This window comes from Ochotona curzoniae, unplaced genomic scaffold (genome assembly GCF_017591425.1).
Source record: "Ochotona curzoniae isolate NIBS_2020 unplaced genomic scaffold, NIBS_Ocur_1.0 contig_2723, whole genome shotgun sequence".
NCBI classification, from domain to species: Eukaryota; Metazoa; Chordata; class Mammalia; order Lagomorpha; family Ochotonidae; genus Ochotona; species Ochotona curzoniae.
The window spans coordinates 7,093,128-7,115,941 of NW_024465573.1; the positions used below are offsets into that span (position 1 = coordinate 7,093,128).

The 22,814-nt window shown below is 42.0% G+C and overlaps 1 protein-coding gene across 1 annotated transcript in view; it reads right to left on the reverse strand.

Moving 5' to 3' along the window:
• MAML2 (mastermind like transcriptional coactivator 2) overlaps positions 1–22,488 on the reverse strand; it is a 334,519-nt gene extending 312,031 nt beyond the window's left edge. The window contains exon 1 of the mRNA XM_040976840.1: positions 20,629–22,488. Within this exon, the coding sequence (XP_040832774.1) occupies positions 20,629–21,141 (513 nt within the window). The 5' untranslated portion in view covers positions 21,142–22,488. The remainder of the gene's footprint in view (positions 1–20,628) is intronic.
• Between the last annotated feature and the right edge of the window lie 326 nt (positions 22,489–22,814).

A 22,814-nucleotide genomic window follows, 5' to 3' on the forward strand; every position in this document is an offset into this window, starting at 1 on the left:
TTTTTGGCCCAGATCACCAGTAAATTAGTAATTAACGCCCCACAGGAAATAGAACAAGGAAGTACAGTCACTTGTCTGCTGACACACTGCTGGCTGGGAGACTGTAGTTGTTGCGATAAGTGCTTGCAGGTATGACTATATCCCAAAGCGTATCTGTTCAGTAACTGAGTAGTGTGGCTTTTTGATCTGTCACTAACGCTTTTGTGTATCCAAGTTCATTGCAATGCAAAGAGAAGGTACATTTTGTTAACTGTGGAGAGGACTCTGGCAAATTCTCCATGAGTAGATTTATCTGCCAGGAGTAGTGGGAACAATTGTAATTTGAGGGTTGTTCATTTTCACCCTTTACCTTACTGAACTTCTATCAACATACAGATATTATTGCGCCAATTTCCTGATTTATATGTAGTAATACTTTACAATTCATTATTATTGTAAGAAAATGAAAACAGGGGGTTGGGGGCAGTGTGGGGAGCTAGATGGAGTGTGTGAACGTTTGGATTTCTTATGACCAAAAGATAAACTAACTACTCTGCAGAAAAAAAAAAGGTCCACTAAAGCAAGAGTGTCCTTAGCCTTTCAAACAAACCAGGAAGTCATTTAAAAGGCAGAGTAGAAAACATGGCAATAAGACAGCATATTACATGAGAGCAACCAAGGAAAGTAGCCACCTTGGGAGTACCACCATTTGGAAAGTTGGAGAAAACACATGAGAACCGCTGTGGGTCAGTCTTGGTGCTTACCCTCCTTCGGTGTGGGGAGGAAAATATTTTACCTGAGGAGTAAGGCAACACAGAGGCAAGGTGCCTTCAAACAGGGTCTGTGTGGTAACATCATCATTTAGCAAGGGGGTTTCCAGGACCAGGTATTCCCCAGCATATGGTTTCCCACAGGGTTCAGGACTTCTAAAAACACTCACTCTCAGACCATTCTATTCTATCCTCCTCATCAGCCCAAGCACAATTTCACTCCTGTAGCACTAAATGTTTTAAGAAATATAAGGACTCATGGAATGCTGGTGTTTCCCTTTAGAGTATAACAGATTGATTGACATTATTGTAGAATCTTAAATCCAAGGGGAAAGTGGCAAAATCCGTTTTAATTTCTCCTTTTTAACATTTAAATACCTGCTTTAAGGCCATAAGGCACAATCTCTTCAAAAGATTAATATGTGTTTTGTTACACTTACTTAAGCTCCTTCAAGAGATATAAAGAATAAATAAAAGCTAGAAATCTTTTATTTTTACCGATTTTTTGTGTGTATTAGTATTTAAGGTCTTCAGATATCAATAATGCACTGATATATAAGCTCATGCTGAGTATATGAGATATTATTTGTGTTCTTCAAGTGGGACTGGTAAAGTACCCTGATTTTCAAGTGTGTGGAAAATGAGTCTATCAAATGCTTTTGTTCTAAATGCAGACAATTTTAAGAGCATAAATAATTTACTGAGCATACTGGACTGCTTTCCTTGAATGGCTCTAACCAATCACACAGATATGTGCAGCAAACATTATTTATGCTACAAACTTTGAGTAGGCATTTGTCACAGTAAAATGACCTGGCAGTTCCATTCCTTCCTCCCCTCAAATTAGCAATATGACTGGACCATCAAATTAAGCAACTAAGCAACTGAAGATCAAATTTTCTTCTTCCTTTTTAAAGATTGTACACAGTTTTGAGTTAGATGAGTGGAAAAATAATCTTGAAAGCTGAACTCTTTCCTTTTTTTTTTTTAATGTACAACTTTTTAACAGCTAAACCACTTTGGGTAAATATGAGTAAAGAAAGTGAGCTCCGAGTCAGAGCACATGTTTACAACTAAGTTAAAGACTCTTAAAAATAGGGTGTTTGATGGTCCACTGCCAAAATATGAACTCGAGCAGCCTGGTGTGCTCGGCTAATAATAAAGAGCCAGGGTTACCATGAAAATCACTGTGACACAGCCCCAAGGCAGCTTAGTTTTTTCACTATCAAGGCCCTCACAACCACATGGAGATATAAATTTGAAGTCTGAGTTCAAGGTAGGAGGGAAGGACACCTGAAAGAGTGAGAAATCACTTAATGTCAAAGCAAAAGAAAATATGATTCGATGAGACTTAAAATCAATCTACAGAAGAGAAGGAAGGGCTCATACACTTGCTGAGCACTGACTGGTTTGCAGAAAAGGAAGAAAATGCCCAGAGAGATAGGCAACAAAAGTCCAGAGAAAAGGAAATATGTTAGGCACGAAGGAAGCTACATTGCTTTCTCTTCAGATTCCTGAAACTAGGAACACATAGCGAGACATTCGTTGTCATAGAGGTGACGGTTTCGAGTCAGGTGAAATACCACAATAGCCCTAACTTTGGGAGAGTCCTCCTGTTGCCCTAAGTCTTGGCTCCAGGGCTGTAGGCTCTGTGAATGCAGGAGCATGTGACGGGACTATGGAATGAATCTTCATTGAGAATGCATAAATGCTATACAAAACTGCACAGACTCAAGAACCTCAAGAGATCAATCATCTTTCAGCATAAAAATCAGCTGATTACATAGGAAGCACTCTCCAAGAGATCATAGCATTGTCTCATTCACCACTCCATGGCTAATGCCTAAGGTGGAGCTTAGATACACCACTTCAGTACGTATTTGCTAAATTCATTTTAGGCTAGCACATAGCAAGATTTGATTTCCAACCCAAGGGTTCAGTGATCACATTCACGTTTACTTATTTTCATCATTTCTGCATTGCTTTGGTGGATGCTTGTATACAGAGAATTTCATTCAGAATACTCTTTAAAGGTAATACTGCCTGCAGAATTTCCATGTAACAGGAGCTTGAGGAGACCAGTCTGGTTGTGAGATGAATTTTGTATACTTCACAAAATAACCAGAGAAACATCTCATCTATGCTATCAGAGAGAAAAGAAGTAGTGGGGTTCTCAAAAACAACTTGCTTGTCTTCAAAGGCATTTGTAATCAAAATAACTCATTTCAATCTAAGCTTATTCTCTCCATGAATTTGAGGCCTACTCACAGTATTATCAAGTCCTGACACATTGCTCCATGGAAACTAACATTTCAGAAGAAACCCAGACTGAAAATGACCCAGTTTTCGGCTTTCTGAACCATGAAGAGTCCCTGCCTGCCAAATGTCTGCAAGGAGGGTGTTGATGAGCCACCCTAGACTTCTTTCCCACTGCACTTGAGTATCACTTTCGAATCCACCACCTAGCCCTCCAGGTGGCTACTAAAACCTGCGTTGGAATGCAAGTTGAAACAGATTTGTCACTCTTGGACTGTACATGTTCAAGCCGTCTACCTCGAAGAAATAGAAGACTGGCAATTGTCTCTAAGAATAATATGTGACCCCCAGGCATTCATTCTGAATTTCATACTCAATTTAGATGACAAGTTAGTTCCAGTTGTCATTGACTTTCAAATGTCTTGTTGCACACGGCTTCCAAGCACGGGTCTTGCTGACGTGTGAGCTGTAGACTGATCATACCTGCGTAATTTATCTTCTCTATGTGATATGGAACAGCAAGCAGTGCCTTCCTGCTGTGTTCAAACTTGTGCTGTATAACCCGGGCATGTTCATTCACCTCATGCCTCAATTCCATCTGTCAAATGGGAATAACACAGCACCCATTTCACTGGGTAATTGTAGAAAAATCAGCTAATGTTTAAAAAGGGAAATCTTGTAAGGGCCCCTGACATACTAAAAAAATTTAATTGAAGGTGATTCTTCACAAGATCGATATACCTTACCTCTTTGGAAAGAAGAGTGACCTACAGAGAGGGAAAGAAAGATTTTGCATCTGCTGCCTCACTTGCCAAATGGCTGGAATTTCCAGGTCAAACAGAAGTATGAGGCACCAACCAGGTTTCTCCCATGGGTGGCAAGGGTCAAAGTTCTTAAACTATCTTCTACTGCTTTCCCATGTGAATGACCAGAGAGCTGACCAGAAGCAGAGCACCCAAAACTCAAAGTGGTACTCATTAGGGATGCCAGTATTGTTACGTAGTTTAGCCTGATAACACCAGACGCTACAAATTTGATCTTTAAAAGTAGGTGTTGATAAGCAGGCATTGTAGCACAGAATGTTAGCCACAGCTGGGGAGGCACTGGCATCCTGTGTTCTGTTGTGGGTTCAAATTGTGACTGCTTTATATCAGAATCTAGTTCCCTATTAATGTATACTAGGAAATAACAGATGATGTTTCAAGTGCTTGACCAGATGGAGTTCCTGGCTCCTGGTTTTGGACTGGCCCAGCCCTGGCTGTTGTAAACCATCATATAAATCTATCTCTCTTTTACTATCTGTCTGACTGTCTCGCTCAGTCTTTCTCACTTGCTTTTCTCAACTCACTTTTCCTTTCAAGTAGAAAAAAAAACCAGATATTTAGGAAAATATCTGCCTGCTGGACTAAAAGAATATCTTTGAGATCACTGCTTCACATTTGGTGCATAGTACATTTAGTCACAGAAATGAAACACAGAAGGTGTGGTCCTTTAAAAATTCATGCTCACCACAGTTTAGTTCAACAAATATTTCCAGGGCTTGCTTACTAGATGTTTGTCACTATTTTAGGCTCTGGAAATACAGAAAGAAATAAGGCACATCTTCACCTTGGAGTAAAATCCCATCAATTGTGAGCCCCTACATGTTCTCCATGTAATGAGAAAACAGCTTTAAAAAAAACCTATTTCTCACTTGGACCTAAATGGATTCAAAATGGCTTGACAGCCAAGAGCTACCAGTCTCTCCAGCTCCATCTAAGACGTTCATTCCAAAATAAGCAGCAGCGGGGAGGGAAAACTTACAGACACTTCTCAGCTGCACAGAAGCATCTGCTTCTCTGATTGGAGACCCAGTTTCCCTTCCAAATGACCTTGCAGTCCTTTCTTCCCAGACCAGCCAGGTGGCTTATTAGACTCGTAACTCATGCAGCCAACAAAGCATGGGCTTTCACACATAACACAGTTCTCATACCTTGTCCTTAGAAATTACTGATTTTACAAAAGAAAAAGAAAGACTTTTCTCCAGCCCCTCTTGTGGATTTGGTGAGCTGGGGTGTCTGACATCCTCATTCCATTCATGACTGCCATTCTTTCTAGCAGAGTCACAGAGGCAACTTCTGTGTGCGGGGGTGTGCTGCTGGAAGCTGCAGACATTCAATGTCCCCATCTCCTTGCACAGTCAGTTTTGCGTTTGGGGCTCCGATCTTTAGCCTCACTGGCTGTGTACCCTGCAGAGGACCCACAGTCCTTAGAATGGATGAATGTTCAGTAGAGCAGCCAGCATAACAAGATAGAGTGCCTCCTGTAGGTCTTTAAAATGGGCATCATAATGCTTCAGAAAACAGAGCATGTGCTCATGTACCATTTGCTGAAAATAATCTCTGCAAAGATAAAATATTATTTCTCAACTCCTGCAAGTCTTTTTTTTCCCCCATTTGCTGGCTCCAAACAGTTCTACCTGTTTTATTTGTGCATTAGGCTTTCAGGCAGGCTATCTGAGCATGGATCAGAATCATTGTAACCGTCATTATCTACTGCAATATGCTTCCACGAGCCTGCTCTGCCTCCACCCCTTCAAGGCCTTGGTACTACTGTTCTGACCAGTTCTTTTATATCTGTTCTTAAATTTTCCTCTCCACCAATAGTACCATTTTTCTTTTCCGCCTACAATACCTTCTAGTAGTTTCTCTTTCGTTCTGGAACCTCAGTGACTTCTTACAAAATGGCAGCAGTTCCAAGACACAGAAGATGCTGATGTCACCACCTTCTCTAGAAGTATCAGAAGCAGCATTTCAAAAAGACTGAACAAAGCAGCCTAGAGCTGGGCCGGGAAGACCACTGTGCCTGCAGATGTCCAAGTTTCTGGCAGCTACAGGAAAAGGACTCCTTTTCCTAACCCTGCAGGTAGAAAATTTGATCTACCCATTGTTTCCCAGCTTTGATTTCCTTTAATTAACCAAAATAAATATCCAGTCAGTTACATTAAGTAAGGAACAAAGAGCTGTGCATAGTATCACTGATTAAATTATTATATTCCTATATTTGTTAGCAGCTTACTCTCTGTTCCTCTACTACATTAAGTTGTTAAAACCTGGACCTGGAGCAGCAGTCTAGCGGCTAATGTCCTTGCCTTGCTTCTGCCAGGATCCCTTATGTGCACTGGCTCATGTCCTGGCTGCTCCACTTCCCTTCCAGCTCCCTGCTTGTGGCCTGGGATAACAGCAGAGGAGGGCCCAAAGCCTTAGGAGCCTACACTTGCATGGGAGACCCGAAGGAGTCTCCTGGCTCTTGGCTTCGGATCAGCTCAGCTCCAGCCGTTGTGGCCACTTGCAGAGTGAATCAGCAGATGAAAGATGTTTCTTTCTGTCTCTCCTCTCTGTGAATCTGACTTTCCAGTAGAAATAAATTTTTAAAAAAATTACTAAAACCTACCAAATAAGAACTTGGTTGTTCCTTCATGGTCCAGGGGCCTAACATGAAGTAAGTATCTATACCTTCTATTGCATCATTTCTTGAACTAATATTTGTCATTAAGGAGAAATGGGGCTTTAAAATATGATCAAGGGGAGAATTTTCTGAGATTGCCTAACTCATGTGTTTTTCACATGATTGTAGCACTGGATCCCTGTTTTACATCTTATTATGTTAAATACATAATTATATAAGAGATGGACACCTAGAATGCTGTCACACGCTCCTCTTTCCCACCCCTATCCCTGAAAGACTAATAAGCAATCAATAAGATCTGGTCATTGACTCTACAAATACTTACTAAGGACCTACAACATATCAGCAACTGTGAAGGGCTTAGGATATGTATGGTGGAAGAAGACTAATAAGGCTCCAGTCTCATAGAGCTTACATTCCAGTGGGGAAAGATTGGAGATGCGCAATAAATCAGGAACCATCAAACTTAGTGATAAAAGTGAAGAGCAGAATGAGAACTCTGCAGTAATAAGGGGAACTAGGCAGGGAGCTATAAAGGAAACAAATGAGTTGGAAAATTTTCCACAGTTTCTGTCCCCAGTATTGCATTCTGACTCCACCTCCTTGCATATAAATCCAACACAGCCACTTACCCATGATGCTCCTGAGCCTCCTCTAGGACAAAGGAAAAGGCCCCATGATGAGCATGTATTCACAGAATTCCTCCTGGAAATGCCATGAAATTCTCCCAGAAAAACTCATGGGCAGTAAACTCTGCCCACACTGTATTCTGTTGGTTTATTTAGTTGGTACCTGCAAATGGAACCTCCTCCACCACATAAATGGGCTTCATCTGGGAGTTCCTCTCCTGTGGCCTTCTCTTGCTTGCTCTCTCCTTGTGTGAAGCCTTCTTTCTTTGATTCTCTCAAGGGGGTGTTTCTTCCCTTTTGGGATTGCCTGCTCTCATGTCTGAATATATATTCATTCTCTCATGTTAAATAAATCCTGCTCCCATTCTTGTAATTTATTTATGCCTTTGCTTTGAATTCTTATCTCACTGGGGGAAAAAAGCCTGGAATAACAACTGAGGGGAAAAATTCCGTCAACTTACTGAGATAAAATGATAGAGAAACAGGGAAGAGAAAAATCACTCATGTGTATATGCTCTAGTTAGTGTAGCTGGGATGGGGACAGGGGAGTGTCTCTCCTGGAGGTGATAATCTAAGATGAATCCTGCATGACAAGGATGATGCATCCAAGCAAAGTGCTAAGGAATCCAAACCTTTTGGGCTGTGGACACGAAAACAAAGGAGCCATTACAATCACAGCTAATAATGTGTGTGTGCATGTATGTGTGAAAAGCTCAGAATAAATGTATCCAGTGTATTAGAAAAGAAGGCAACTTCCTTTATCTTCGTATTTTTAAGAAGAAGAGCCATAGCATATCACCAAGATATTTTCATTCTAAATATTAAGAAACTCTTAATAAATTATAAGATGCTTGGAAAGAATTGAGAAAAATTCATCATCCAAGAGCTCCAACCTAAGCTGACCGTGTCTACCCCTTTATAATAAAATAAAATGACAACATGACAACCTCAACCAAGTAAATCTTTTGATTTTGTGCTAGTTACAAATTGTTTTGTTAAGGAAATGTACCCGACTGGCCTGGAGCCCAAGATGTGAGCCATGGATCCCCAAGATTCTCAGTCAAGTACCAAAGACAGTTTGAATCGCTGAGCTCTGACCGAATCCAGGGGCAAGAGGTGTGTATCCACTAAGTTCTCAAGAATTCATATTTATTTGGAAAATTTTCCCTTTATTAGTTTCTTGGGAGCAGATCCCATGCATTTCTACTTCTTCATTCTATTAAATCCCCGAACAGAACTGAATGTAAAGGCTTAGGGCGGCCCTTGGGAAATAGGTGATTACACCCTCTGCTTAGTGGTTTAGTGATAAGGAGGAAAGAACAGTAGCTGAATGAATTCCCCTCCCCCAGGTCAATTTCTCAGTGACTCTCTTTTATACTTCCTCTTTAAAATAGAAACATATTTTAAAAATGAATCTGTAATACATAAAAATATCATCCATCAATCTGTTCTGTTGTCACGGGCATAGAAAAGCAGGACAGACAGAGAAACTGATGGATACAGCTGAGGCTCTGGTCCACTCCTGAGCAAGGTTCCACAGGAATAATTTGTTTCCCACTTTCTGTTTTTTGTTTCAGGTGATTATTTCACAGGGATGGTTCATCTGCCACGGCTGGACATGTGTTCAAGATTGCTTTAGGCCCTCCTCACCATCGCAGTATCTCCTCTTTTGCTTGATTCCTCCTCATTAGAGAACTTAAGAAGATAGTAAAATTTGAGAAAGGTAAAATAACAGGTGACTCTTCCAAATACATCATAGCGAAGAAAACCTTACTCATCCAAAGCCCTTTAAGGTTTTCCTAGAAAGAAAGTAAACAGAAGGGAAGTAGAAAGACTGAAGTTGCTCAAGTAGTAATTAACCAGAAGCAACAATGGGGTTCCCACACCCTCTTGAGAGGGCAATCCTTCCATCTCACAGCACAGATAGAGCACTTATGTATAGTATCGTAACACTGGGTCACTTCCTCTTTATTCACTTACTGTGAAGGATAAAATGGAAAGTAAGATACTGAGAGCAATTTACAGAAAAGAAAGATTCCATTTCTTAAAGATGGAATATGCTGACTTTCCTCTGCATGCCACACTATAACTAACAGAGTCTTTGTGACCTAGAAGGTCAAATGCGATTACACTGCCCATATACATTTGCTATGCTGTTTCACTCTCCCAAGGGCAGCATAACAGTTCAGGGGAGTGACATCTTTATGACATTAACCCTTTTCTATCTTAAGAGCAGATCACCAAAGGCAGATGTGTTCCCTGGAACATAACAAGAAATGCTGGAAATTTTGTAGTTAGGAGAAAAGACAGGAGAAATGGCCATCATCCAGTAGAGGAAAAAAATCATTGTTCATAGGAACAGTGGTCTGGAAGAACCTTGGAGAATGACTCACATGAAATGAAAGGGTTATGCCAAAGAAAGGAGAGAGCTTGAATTATATCATGGTGAAAAGAAACAAAGAGAAAGACTGAAAAACAGTGTTTATAAGGCCATAAGCCTTACAGCATGCTTATCTCATTTACTTTTCAAAATCTTTAGAGAAAGTTAATAGTATCCTGAAAAGCAGAATAGGGTTCAAAGATGACAAGCAACCAGTCTGGGATAACTCAGCTAAATGGGTGGAGCTTTCTTCTTCGCCAAGGTTTGCCAGCTTTGATTCTGTTCACTTTGGCTAAATTTTAAAATGAGTCCAAATAATACTGGTTCTAAACAATGATGTGACATTTTGCATGATTCAGCAACTGATGCAGTGTCTCTACAGGTTTCTCTTGGACTTGCTTGTGTAGCTGCACAATGTCACAGGACTATACCAGCTGCATCTAAGAGGCTGTCATGCATGTGTGGGCAGTGGTACTAGCTGGAGGCAAGGCTTCTGTGGGTGCTTAGGCATAGGATGGATAAAATACTTCTCATATATGGTGGTCTCAGAAAGCACCCCAGCTTCTTTTCTATGACACACTAGTAGTGAATGATGTCATGGGCCCACTCAGGATGTGTAGGAGAAAACATGTATTTTACTTCCTGTTCTGTTTTGTGGCTTTTCATTTAAGGGGATGTATAGTAACTCTGTAATGGAGACTGTCATATACTGATGTGAGGATGCAGTATGCATCTCTACTTCCAGATCAAAGATGGACTCCTAAGGAAACTGTTACTTATATCTTGACATTAGGATGCTGGACTCTCTGCCATTGTCCATGCCTGCAATGATGGACATATGTTTGTTTATGAAGAACATAGTATTGCCATAATATAGGGAAAATCAGTGGGAAGGGAATAAAGGAAATACCAGGGCTTATAGAACTGTATCATAAAAAGATAATAATTATAGTAATAAATGAAAGAAAAAAAGCATGGAAAAAGAGAATGATGGACATGTCATACTACAAAGGGACATGTGGGTTGGAAAGAATTGCTATGACCATTTAAACAATTCTCACAATCTGCATACTTTAAGCTCCTCCTACTATCTGGATTGTTCTAAAAATCCAAAACTTTGTGGCCTGGTGGAATGACTCAGTAGCTAAGTCTTTGCCCTGTGAACTCTGGATCCCATATGGACACTGGTTCATGTCCCAGCTGCTTCACTTCCCATCCAGCTCCCTGCTTGTGGTTTCAGAGAGCAGTAGAGGATGGCCTAAAACTTTGGGATTCTGTACCAATGTGGGAGACCAGAAGCAGCTCCTGGCTTCTGGCTCCAGATTGGCTCAGTTCTGATCTTTATAGTCACTGGAGAGTGAACCAGGGCATGGAAAATAATTGTTTCTCCCTCTCTCCATAAATCTGTGTTTCCAATAAAAATAAATCCTTTTTAAAAAAAAAAAACTCCAAAATTTACTCCCATGTTCTCTTTCCTACAGTTTTTGCAAAAGTCCTCAGCAAAATGGCTATTTCTTATTTTCCAGAAAAATTGTTAGAAAATTTGAAATTCTCATCCTAGCTCCACTTTTATGGGATTTCACAGGCTTATTTTTCAATGGGATTTAATTTCTTCTTCTACAAAAAAAAAAAAAAAGTTTGGTGTGTGTACTCTCCAAGGAATCAGCCAGTACTATAAATTGTAGAATAGTGCCCTATTTTTAGTGACTTACGAACTGGCACTCTGGGGGATGGGCAGGATGGAGATGAGAGAAGGCTAGAAATGAGATGGTTTCTATTTTGCAACACTCTCTCCTAACTGTGGGGACAGGATTTGATAGACAGTGAGGAAAGGAAAGTCCTTCCCATGTGTTTTCTGTAAACTCAAAGAATCTGGGTGCTGCTCTGACCATTCTCATTTCCTCCAGCACAGTACCATGGATTTAAGTGCAAAGACTTGCTCTGGGGGCTTCTACACCTACTGAGCCAAAACAATTGCCATGCAACACACACTGGCACCAAGCAGGCAGCACAGAGGAAAGGACTCCTCCTGAGCCGGTATCTTCCAGAGGGAAGCGCTGAGCTGGAAGCTCTCTCTGAAAGATATTGTTGCCTAGTCTATGGAAGATCAGGTTCCCAAGGAGAAAACTAATGTTTAATTTAGCACAAAGACAGCTCAGAATCTCCCTCTGGGGGACTGAGCCTGTGAGCAGATCCACAGCAAAGAATCCTAGTGAGAAAAGGAAGCTCACTTTGGTAAAGCAGCTGGAGGACTCCGACTCAAACTTTCCTGAACTCTTGCCTGTCACATTGTTTCTGTTAGGAGGACCAAAGAACTCTCTTCCCCTTTTATGTCTGCAATTTGCACTTCTTCAACACTGTTGTGAAACAACCAAATGGGATAATGCTACTAGCATGCATTCTTTGCTGTCTAAAATCACATGGTATAGTGTGGCAATCAAATGTGCAAACTTTGGCTGATTTAGGCAAGGGTTGGTCCACTTAGGTGAATGAGAGCAACAAAAAAATAACTTGATTTCTCAGTTGCCTAGCTAGAAAATCAATTTCTACATCATTTAAGCCACAGAGATGTTCATAAATGAACAGCTTATATCTCTCACTATGGCGATTGTCATTCCAAAGTCACAGTTTTGTACATGTTGTCTTCAATTAAGTCACTTATTTGCACCCTGGTTACCATAACTCTAAGAAATTTCACTGTACATCTAACAGATTCCTGGTGAGGTTTTAGCAATTAGAACTGGTATTGACCTTAAATAAATTTTTTTAAGAAAAAAATTACATGGAAATAACTCTCTGTCCAACTCTGTCAGGGCTATCTGCAAAGAATTCAACACTTTGAACTTCAAGAAGGTGAGAAACTGTCGGATAAGAGTTACAAACCCAAGGGGACTTCCAAAAGCTCATAGAGGGAAGAATTAAAAATAATTTTATTTTGATGCACAATTGTTTGAAATGAGTGCTGTTTTGTTTTCATAATTGCATTTCTCATAACTTTCTGAAGATTCTTCTTATAACTCAGTCACATTTCTTCCAACAAAATAAATTTTTGAAAGGGACACTGTTCATAAGTCCACATTAACATCTGAACTTGTCAGAATGGCTCAGGAAGCAAGTGCATCCTTAAAAAACACAGTAAATCAAGTCGAGTTACTTTTGATGCTTCATTTCCTAAGCATTATTAGCCTTGAAAGAGGAGGAGGACATCTAAATAATGGGGATAAACACAAACATAAATTAAACATGATCCTACTTGCTTTGAGTTAGAAACAATACTGGGCAGTCTAAGTGTCATCCAGCAAAGCTGAAGGATTGTTCTTATTCTAATTCTGCCACTTCTTCACAGAAACATCAAGCTTCTCATGAACTCTTATCACCCATGCTTGCCTTGAGTCTTTGGCAATAACACTGCCATGTTTCTTACCTGCTCTTGGTAAGACGCTAAATTTGTGTTGCCCATTTATTCCAATTCCAGGAATCTGGTTTTCAAAAAGCATAAGCTGAAATTTCCAGGGCAAAGAGCTTCTAAAGTGTTGTCATTAGTGTTCCTCTGGAGTGTGGATATAGTGAGTACATAAGAAATTTTAGCTATCTTATTAGGAGTTATGAATCATTAGAACACAATAGTCCAAATGTATCTGTTTAATGGATATTCTTCAAATTAAATTGAAATAAATTCATGGGAGAAGTGTTCATTAAATTGGGGCAGGCTTTTAGCTCAGAGGTTAGCTCCGCCTGAGTGACTGGTTCCATTCCTAGGGTCCCACTCATGCCAGTCCGGCCCCAGGTAGGTAGCAGTGATGGCTGACGTAACTGGATTCCTGTTATTTCTGTGACTGAGTTCTCTGGGCTTAACCTAGTCCAGGCCATTTGCAAGCATTCTGGGGAGTGAACCACAATGCGAACAGTTTCTCTTTCTTTCTCTTTCTTTTTTTCTCTCTCTCTCCATCTCAGATAATCAATTTTAGGAATTCAATAAATTTAATTAATTTACTTAAATTGAGACATATGGACTATTCATTCTATTGATTCAAAACTCCCAACAGAAAGTACAAATTTCTCACTCATCTAATAAAAACACATTCCAGAAATGCTAGGTAATTGAATGAAAGCCCTGACTAAGCCCTAGAAGCAAGGAGTCAAGTAGGCGCTCATGCCAGTCAAGTCCTAGTTTGAGAGTCCTACTATCCTAGAAATAGAAAAGCTACTAATTGCTTCTAGTCTCAAAAAAGATGCCATTTAACCCTCTGCAGGGAGATGTAAATTAATCCCAGATGACTTCTCCATATTAAAGCATTGATGCAAACTGAATAACACAGTACATAACACTAACCATTTCATGAAAATCTTAGAGAAGTGATGCCTTTTCACCGAATGTCTGATGTATTCTACTTTTTAAAAAGATTTATTATTTTTATTGGAAAGGCAGATTTACAGAGAGAGAAAAGAAGAGACAAAAAGATCTTCCATCTGCTGGTTCACTTCCCAAGTGTTGAAATGGCTGGAGCTGAGCTGATTTGAAACCAGAAGATTCTTCCCAGTTTCCCACATGGAGGCAGGGTCCTAAGCCTTTGAGCCATTTTCTGCTGCTTTTCCAGGCCACTAACAGAGAGCTGAATTGTAAGAGGAGCAGCTGGGACATGAACTGACACCCCTAGGGAATCCTGGCACTTGTATCGTAAAGACTGGCAGAACTGAGATTTGAAATGTTTAAACCGACATTCCAGGCTCTTAACTTCTATGCTCACTTGTTTCTTAGAACTTTGATACTTAGAACTTAGAACTTTAACACTTAGAACTTTAACACTTTCGTTTCCAATACCACCCACATATCTTTAGCAGTAAATTTTAGGAAGCATAGGTTCTAGAAAATTGCATGTTAGCTTTAATTCTGGAACAGGACCTGGTGTGGAATAGCTCCAAAATGATTAGTCATTGTATTAATAAATAATTTCCCCAAATTCTAAAATGACTCATATCCAAAATCTTTTTTTTTTAAAGATTTATTTTTTTATTATTTTTTCATTGGAAAGGCGGATATACAGAGAGGAGAGACAGAGAGGAAGATCTTCCGTCCGATGATTCACTCCCCAAGTGAGCACAACGGCCAATGCCATAGCATTCGAGGACGGCCCAAAGCTTTGGGACCCTGCACCCACGTGGGAGACCCGGAAGAGGCTCCTGGCTTCAGATCGGCATAGTATCGGCCCGTTGCGCTCACTTGGGGAGTGAATCATCGGACGGGAGATCTTCCTCTCTGTCTCTCCCCTCTGTATATCCGCCTTTCCAATAAAAAAATAATAAAAATAAATCTTTAAAAAAAAAAAAAAAGAAGCCTAAGAAGAGACATGCAGTTGATTCAGTGTTTTTCTGGTTTTTGTCTCTCTTCTGTATCTAGCCAGTGTGTTCTTAAAGCCATCTCCTTCCAATGCCAAAGGCCATGTCATGCTGCATATAAGTCACTGTGAACAGGAGAAGTGTGTAAATAGCAAGGCATTAAGCAGCTCAAGGGACTTGAAGATAGGTAGTACAGAGCACTTAGGCAATGCGCTCAGAGAAGAGGCCGCTGCAGGGGAAATGGAATACTTGTCTGCAAGTATATGAAGGATTATCATTGCTTCACAGCTGCTCCTTTGCACTCCCCTTGCTCTACCATTTTCCAGAGCTTCTGACTTGCTCCCCTCCAGACAGCCAGCCCCTCCGGGTGTTAGCCTGATCTCACCTGTCACCCAACCATTCTGTTAGCCAGGTGCTGCTGTTCCCTTTTCACTCAGTACCTAACTTTCACATCAGCTCCCATGCTGAATATCAGCGACCCCATCTCACACATCGGCATCCTTTTCTTCTCCCAGGCCCTTCAGGTGAGCAGCATTTGCACAATACTACTCCAGCCTAAAACTGAATCTCTCTCCTACCAGCTACCAATAATACTTATATTTTGAGTACTTACTTTGTGTCACACACTAACATAAACTCGACACATGAAGATATCTATGTAAAAAAAAATAAAATCCTGAAACTTACATAACAAATCTGTGCCAAGTGAAAACGTAACCATTGGTCTAACCATAAAAATTATGTGTTAAATTCTCCCATTTCCTCCACCCCAAACTCCAGCATCTTTCTTGGTAAGAGGTGGTGATGGCAGCTTCTTGATGTGGTACTTGCAGGTGTTATATAAAATGTGCAGTAATGTGACCTGTACATAAAGGGCTTAATAAGTATTTGTTTCTGTCTTTGATTATCTGTGTCAGTTGTGGTCTTTTCTTCTCCTTAGTACCTAGGCTGTTGTTGCTTCACTGACATGGTGCTGATATCTACAGCCAACTGCAAGTAAGCAGAGACCATGCCTTACGTTTCTCCTATTTCTCTCATGGAGCTTGCTGTAGTGTGGGGGGAAACTACCATGAAATGCCAAAGAAAGGGTTCAGAATTGCTTTTGTTTAACATGGCTCTGTCCAGAAACAGGAATGTACATAAAGTTGCAGTATGAAAAACAAGAAAATATCAGAATCCACCCAGAAACATTAGCTGTCAACTGTACCAGTATGGGATGACTTTTTGTTTTTTTTCTTCTAACCTTTTTGAGATTAAATACTATTGCTAAAAATACAAATATGAGATAATCATTAAAAATAACTGGTTTAAATAAGAAATTTGAAAGTTCACCTTAAATGCTAAGATTCTTATCTTAGTATTTAAAACCACTTACAGGTATAGGTCGCTATAAAGTATTCAAGTTTATGATTTAGAAAAAGTTGACAATCACCTCATAATGACATTATTTCAAAGAAGCAGATGTTTTCTATAACCAAACATTGACTCCACTAACAAGGCACCTTGGTTTATGTGATAACAGCATCTGGCTATCAAAGAAAGCTTTCTTTCAAGTTTTTGCAAAGTACTGTACCAACTTGTCTTGGAACGTGAGCTCTTGTTCATTTGTGAGATCCTTTACGTTTACTTGAAGCAGTAGGAAGGTCTTGGATAGATAAGAAATCTCCCTCCATTACTTTGTTCAGAAAAGCACAACAAAAATAGATCAGCTTTTTAAGAAAACCTTGGCTGAAAATATAAATAATGTATGTATTTCTAACGCTGTTCCAGGGGATAGGGGGTGCTCATTACCCAGTCGCTCAGACACCACATGTAGCTCCCCACTTAACAGCTCTCCATTTCCGAACTGTCAATTGGAAACTTGATTATTATTAGTTAAAAATAACCAGGGAACCCTGGCAATGATTTAACTTGTTTGACTTTCTTAAGCTAACAATTAACATTTTGGACTATTGTTGACAAAATATTTAACTTTCCCATGCCATTTATGTAAACAACCTTTCTAATGTGCCTGAGACATTCTGGGGGACACACCTTGCCAGCGCTTCTCAGGTCTGTGCAGGGATCTGGAAAGCACACACACAGAAACCTCCAAAGGCTTCCGCGGCATTGCACATGTTAAACAACACTTCCTGGGACTTTGAGGAACGCTTACATATACTGATATCTCAGTCTTATCTTGACAGCACTAAATTTGAAACACCAATCCCTCTGTTTACAATAAAAAGCTCTTTCACCATTCAAAACAGAGCACCGAAGGCTGAGTCTATTCTTAATCCCCGGAAAAGTTAGTATTAGCATTTTTTGTTGCATAGTTTATTAGCAGTGATGTCAATAATAAGGCTGTGCATTTCTACAATCTATTCAGAAACACGAAATCTATTCAGAAACACAATCACTTGTCTCAACCAGCTAGGGTAGCATTATGGCTTTCTCATTTATAGATGACTGCTTACCAAGTTACCAAGTTGGCGCATGATTGAGCAAGCATGAAACCAAGGGATGCTGATCTTCTTTCCTTTATCATACTATAGACAAGACCATCTCTGAAGGCTTAGGTCCACTTATCTACTCATCCTAGCATCTCAATCAACACAACAGTAAAAGAGCTTGTCTGGCAAATGAGAAAGATATATAGTATACCAAGGAAGTGCTAAATCTTACTTTTTAATGGGCAACACTGATTGTGTTTCATAGTTCATTCAAAGATACTTCACCAGAAAACGGTATAGTGCCTAAAGCCCGTACCAACTACTTAACAGTGCAGATCTGCTCAAAGCCCTAAGAATTCAGATCCTCTGAAAGGCCATATTCCTGCAGTCGCTGAAGCAGTGGGGCTTCACCTGAACTTGCATTTGAGCTAAATGAAGAAACTAGCTGAGTAAGGCCTGCAGAATTAGGCTTTCAATGTAGACAGATTTAGAACCAGCTTGGAGGTTATTCTTGCATTGTTCTTGAAACTTAGGCTACTGAAAGGATCCAGACATTATATGTTCTTTGAAGTATAGCATCACTCAAAGTCAACGCAATCCCGTCAAACAGAAGCTGTCCTTTCACCCTCATTCAGCAAATACTACCCACTCTATACAAGCCACAGCATTAGAAGGAATGCAGGACAGGGTTTTTATCTGAGGACACAGCACATATTCAATTTCAGATGATCAATATTCTCTCCCTTTCTCCAAAGGACATTTATGGCCACTTATAGCATACGAATTAACTATTAGAGTGATACATCCAACATGCCCAGACCACATAAATCTGGTTATGGACAGGGTAGCAATAAAATTAAGGAAGAATTCTGACACTCATTCTGAGCCAAAGCCCTTTTAAATTAATAGCTTTTCTGAAAATAAGAGGAGCAGGAGTGAAGGGAGATCTGTGAGTGGAAAGGACTTGGTGAATCACTGGCTCATGCCCAGGCCTCCTTTGCACACAGTGTTATCAGGTTAATTCAGCTCTTGCAGCAGCATCGCTGAGTATCACGCTGAGTAACAAAGCTCCAAAATTAGAAGCTAAACCAGAGAGGGAATTTCCATTAGCCAGAAGTGGGGTAGTGGATCAACCCTTGCAAACACCACACATTTTCAACAAAAAGCAACAATCAAGCATAACTTGTCCTTATCCCTCCTCCTCGTACATCATCACTCAGAGAGGCAATGCCTCCACGGGAATATTACAGGCATTGGCTGGTTAGGAGCTAAAAAGAGAGAAAACAGATTCCCTCTGAGAACAGGGGTGGCACAACAGCCAGCTCAGTTTTTTCAGCAGGGAAAAGCCAGACACTGTTTTTTCACTTCCCTCCTGGTATGTATATTGCTACCGTAGAATCACAATAACCACTGAGGTTTGTTTCATTTTGCATCCCAAGATGTCCAAGAAAAAGACAAAGCCTCATCTTCTGTATTGTAGAATAACAAAAACCGTAGGCAGAACTGCCACCTTCCCTACAGAGGTTTGGATGTAATGGCAATGGGAAAAACTCATGAAGAGGTGCTTTCGTGGGCCTTCCAGTCCAGATACCCAGAGCCCAGATCAGCGTTCTTGAATCGGGGTTGGGCTGGGTGTCTTGCTCTCAGTATCATCCCCAGAAACACTCACCAGGAGACTGGAAAGTACACAAAGCCTTATTATAGGGAGACTTGCAGACAGATTATAAATCTACTGGGGACAATCAAGGCATTTAGACGCTTTGGCTGCAGATGCCAGTGACACACACTTCCATACAAACCTCATTCTTCTCTCCATTTGAACAATTCTTTGCTCTCCTCTGTCACCCCAGTATTTCTTTTTTTCCCAGAATAAATTCCCACTGCTGTGCTAGGGAGTTCCTGGGAGAGGTACAGATGAAGCAGGTAGCAGAGAATGAAAATCAGACCTCGAAGCTCTAATATAACCCCACAGGCTAATTGTATTCAAGGCCAAACTCGTGCACACTGGGCAGTTTAACTGTTAGTTATTTTTCAGCTGAAGTTGCTAGTGTCAGGGAGCTGTAGTTATAGATGTCCTGAGCAAAATGTATGTATTGGGAGGAAGTGGGGAAAAGGGGAGAAGAGTACCTTCTTGGCCCCCCAGAGCTTCCCAAAAAATGTATCACCAGGGACCCAGGCCAGAAATACAGAGAACCAGGAAGCAGATCCCCAGGGGCCTGGCTGGAGGATACTCTCTTCCCAGAGCTTGTGGTCAAGCTCATCTGGAGGAGGCATTTCACATGGCACTAATCCTCTCCTTAGGACTTTTTGAGTACTTCTGAGCTGGCATAGCCTGTTCCTGGTGCCAACTTTCAGAGGGCTGGCTTGGATGAGCAAGAGCTGTGCTAGGAACAGACACAACTTTAGGAGCCTAAGGGAACTCAGAAAGGGAGAAAGCCTACAAGGCTTTCACCTGTTCCTAAACACTTCTGACCCAGCAGGTTTTGGGGGAAAATCATCCCATAGCAGGTGGACCCCTGCCCAATACTGGCACCAAGAATCAGTGGTGCTAGGTACAGTCCTTGTGGGAGGAACTAGGGTCTCTGAAGAAGAACTCCTATGGGAAACCATATCAGAACTGTCACCAGGAGTGGCAAAAGACAAGATACTTCTTAGGATGACTTCTGTGTAAGTAGTCGTGTGTGCCTGGCTCCTTTGGGAGGATATTCCAAGCACAATTTGGTTGCAATGCCTACGAAAGATGCCAGGTGGGAGTGAGCTGGTGGAGAAGTTGACAGGACATCAGGAAGCAGGTCTTTTAATAAACGTTTCTTCGTTAATCTATCTTGGAGATCTTTTCTCCAACTTTGATTTTTGAATGAAGGGATGCCCTGGCAATCTGCTCTGTATTACTGAGAGTTGTTTAGGTTCTCTTAACCCAAGGAGAGGGGATCACTTCGAAAGCAGGAAAATAAGATGCAAAAGGCTTTAGCAAAGTTCAGCTCAGCTGATAAATGTTTTCAAGCTGAAGAGTAGCTTCTTAGGCCTCATTAGAGCTAACTAGCCAAAACTGGGGGATCCTCAATCAAGAGCTGACTAGTTGTAGTCTCTCTTAAACAAGCTGTGTCCTTCAGAAAAATCTTTGGAAGACCTTTTTCTTTTTCTTTCTTTCTTTTTTTTTTAAATCAGGTAAGGAACACCCTACACAAGCAGAGGGAAACCCATGAATGAGGACCAACGGAACTTGATGAGTAAGAGTTTAAACCACACAAACAACACACCCAATGGCTTTTGAAGTTGTCAGGTGACTTCTTGGCCTCTGTCAACACTGTCCATTTCACAGCAGGCCCAGGCAACCCCTACCTTCACAAAAGACCACACTACCACAGCCAGAATCATGAGAAAACCAGGTGCCTTACCGCAATCAAGGCCGAGTTCCTCTGGTCCCCCGAGGCCGAAGCTGATGGCTGCTGTTCTCCATTTATCCCACCACTGCCACCATTATTGCTACTGTTGAGCAGGTGCTGTTGGTGGTGATGGTGGTAGTCTGGTGGGGGCGGCGGGGCTGCTGTGGCTGCAGCTTGGGAAGCTGTAGTAGGGGCAGCAGGGGGCGGCAAAGGGGCTGCAGTGGTAGCAGCTGTGGCCGTGGCCTTGGTGTGTTTGCCAGCCTTCCTGGCCCCCTGGCCATGCTGGACCAGGCTCAGGAGTTGCAAGGTGCTCTCTCTTTCCCTATCTGAGCTTTCAGCTCTACCACGTTCGTAGCGTCCTTCACAGCTCAAGTGGTGCTGGCGGCAGACGGCGATCCGAGCCCGGAGGCGCTCCACGATAGCACTGTGCACTCTCGGGGTGACTGAGCCCCCTCCAAGGAGCCCCGCCCCAGAGGCCCCCCCTAGCCCTCCTGCGGGGGCCTGCGGGGGCGCTGTGTCCCCCATCTTGCTGTACACAATGTTTGCTGCCTATAGGATGGTGAGAAGGAAAGGGGGTCCTGCTGCCTATGGCAGGCAAATCTGTCTTTGACAATGTGAGCTCAATGTTCAGGGCCACATGAATAGAGGTCTTCAGGGGTTGCTGTGGTGGTGGGGGGGAGCAGTGGAGAAGATGTGGGGGAAGGGAATTAGTCCACAGAGGTTAGGGAGAAAGAATAGAAACCAATTGCAGAGGATAAGTTGGAGACAAACCCTGATCAACTTATTCTAATTGTGGCTGACAGTTGTGGAGAAGTTGGAAAGAGTTGGCTTTCCCTCCACCCTCCACCCCCCAGAGCTGACAAGAGCCACTAGGTACTTTGTAAACACACGACTTGAGAGTTAGAGCAAGAACTCCGGGATTGTCAAACCAGAGACAGAAACCCACAGAAAAAGGAACAGAGCGAGATATTAGCAGAGGGTGACCTGGGCTCCCCCTCACCTAATTGTTTCAGAAAATGCTTTATGGGGATGTTTCCGCAGAGAAATCCATTTGTGCCCTGCTCTATGTAGCTGGCAGCCTTCTCCTTCTCTTGGGGATAAAAATGGCAAAATCAAACAGAGCTCTTTTAGAAGGTTTCTGAAGTCAGTGTTCCGAATGTGCAGGAACCGAGGGAGGCTTGCTCTCTGCCTCCAGCCTTTCCTCCCCTTCCCTTGGCTCGGGCGTTCTGTCCTCTTTGGGGAGAGGGGGTACTGGAGGATGTTGCCTTCTCCCAAAAGAGGGAGACAGCCTTTTCAATTGTTAACAATGTCAGTAATTGGACTTTTGAACTACGCTTTTTTCTCCAGCTAATCCAATCACTGGTAAAATCCTCATTCCCTCTAAGGTTTCCTAGCCTTAAAGGAAAGCAATCTGAAGTGGCTAGCCACTGAAAGAGAGCCTCCGACACATTTTTTTTTCTTTCCCACTTAGGTTTCTAGTCCTCACCCCCGACTCTATGCTAACACAGTATCAAGAGAGACAAACTCTTCCGAGAGTAATTTACAAACGATGGTCAAACTTACAAACTTCCAGCAAATTGCACCGAGTCATGTCCAGCCACTTTTCTGTCCACTTTTGTACATTCCATCCCCGGCCAGTGGATCTGAGGGTCTGGACTCAGCAATAAGCAATGTGGTTCTATCTCTTGTATTGCTCCGCTTTAGAGATGGAAAAAAAAAAAAAAGTAGCTTGTATTTTCCTTTCTCTTTCTTGTCTGTTGTGAGCCGCTTTGCTGACACTGGCTCCCGCCCGCAGTCACGGCGATACACAGGCTTTCATTGTGCTCCTATAGGAGAGGGAAAAAGAGAGAGAGAGAGTGAGACAGAGAGGGAGAAAGAGAGAGGCAGCAAGCTGCAGATGGGGGGTGTTGCGGGGGGAGGGCGGGAGCGCTTGCTCGAGGCTCCCTGGTGGAAGGCTGGTGCCACTGCGCCAGGGAGAGCTCGCCGCCAGGCGCGGCGGAAAGGGGAGCGCAGAGGGCCTCCCAGCGGCTGAAGAGGTAAATCCCGGAGCCCGCCAACCCGGCCGCGGGCGCTCGAGGTCTGCTTGCTGCAGGCAGCTGGGGGAGGTTGGGGAAATTCCCCAGCCTGCGCGCCACCAGCCCAGCCCTACCTCAGTGTTTCAGAAATTCCCTGCTAGGGAATGTCAAACGTGTGTGACT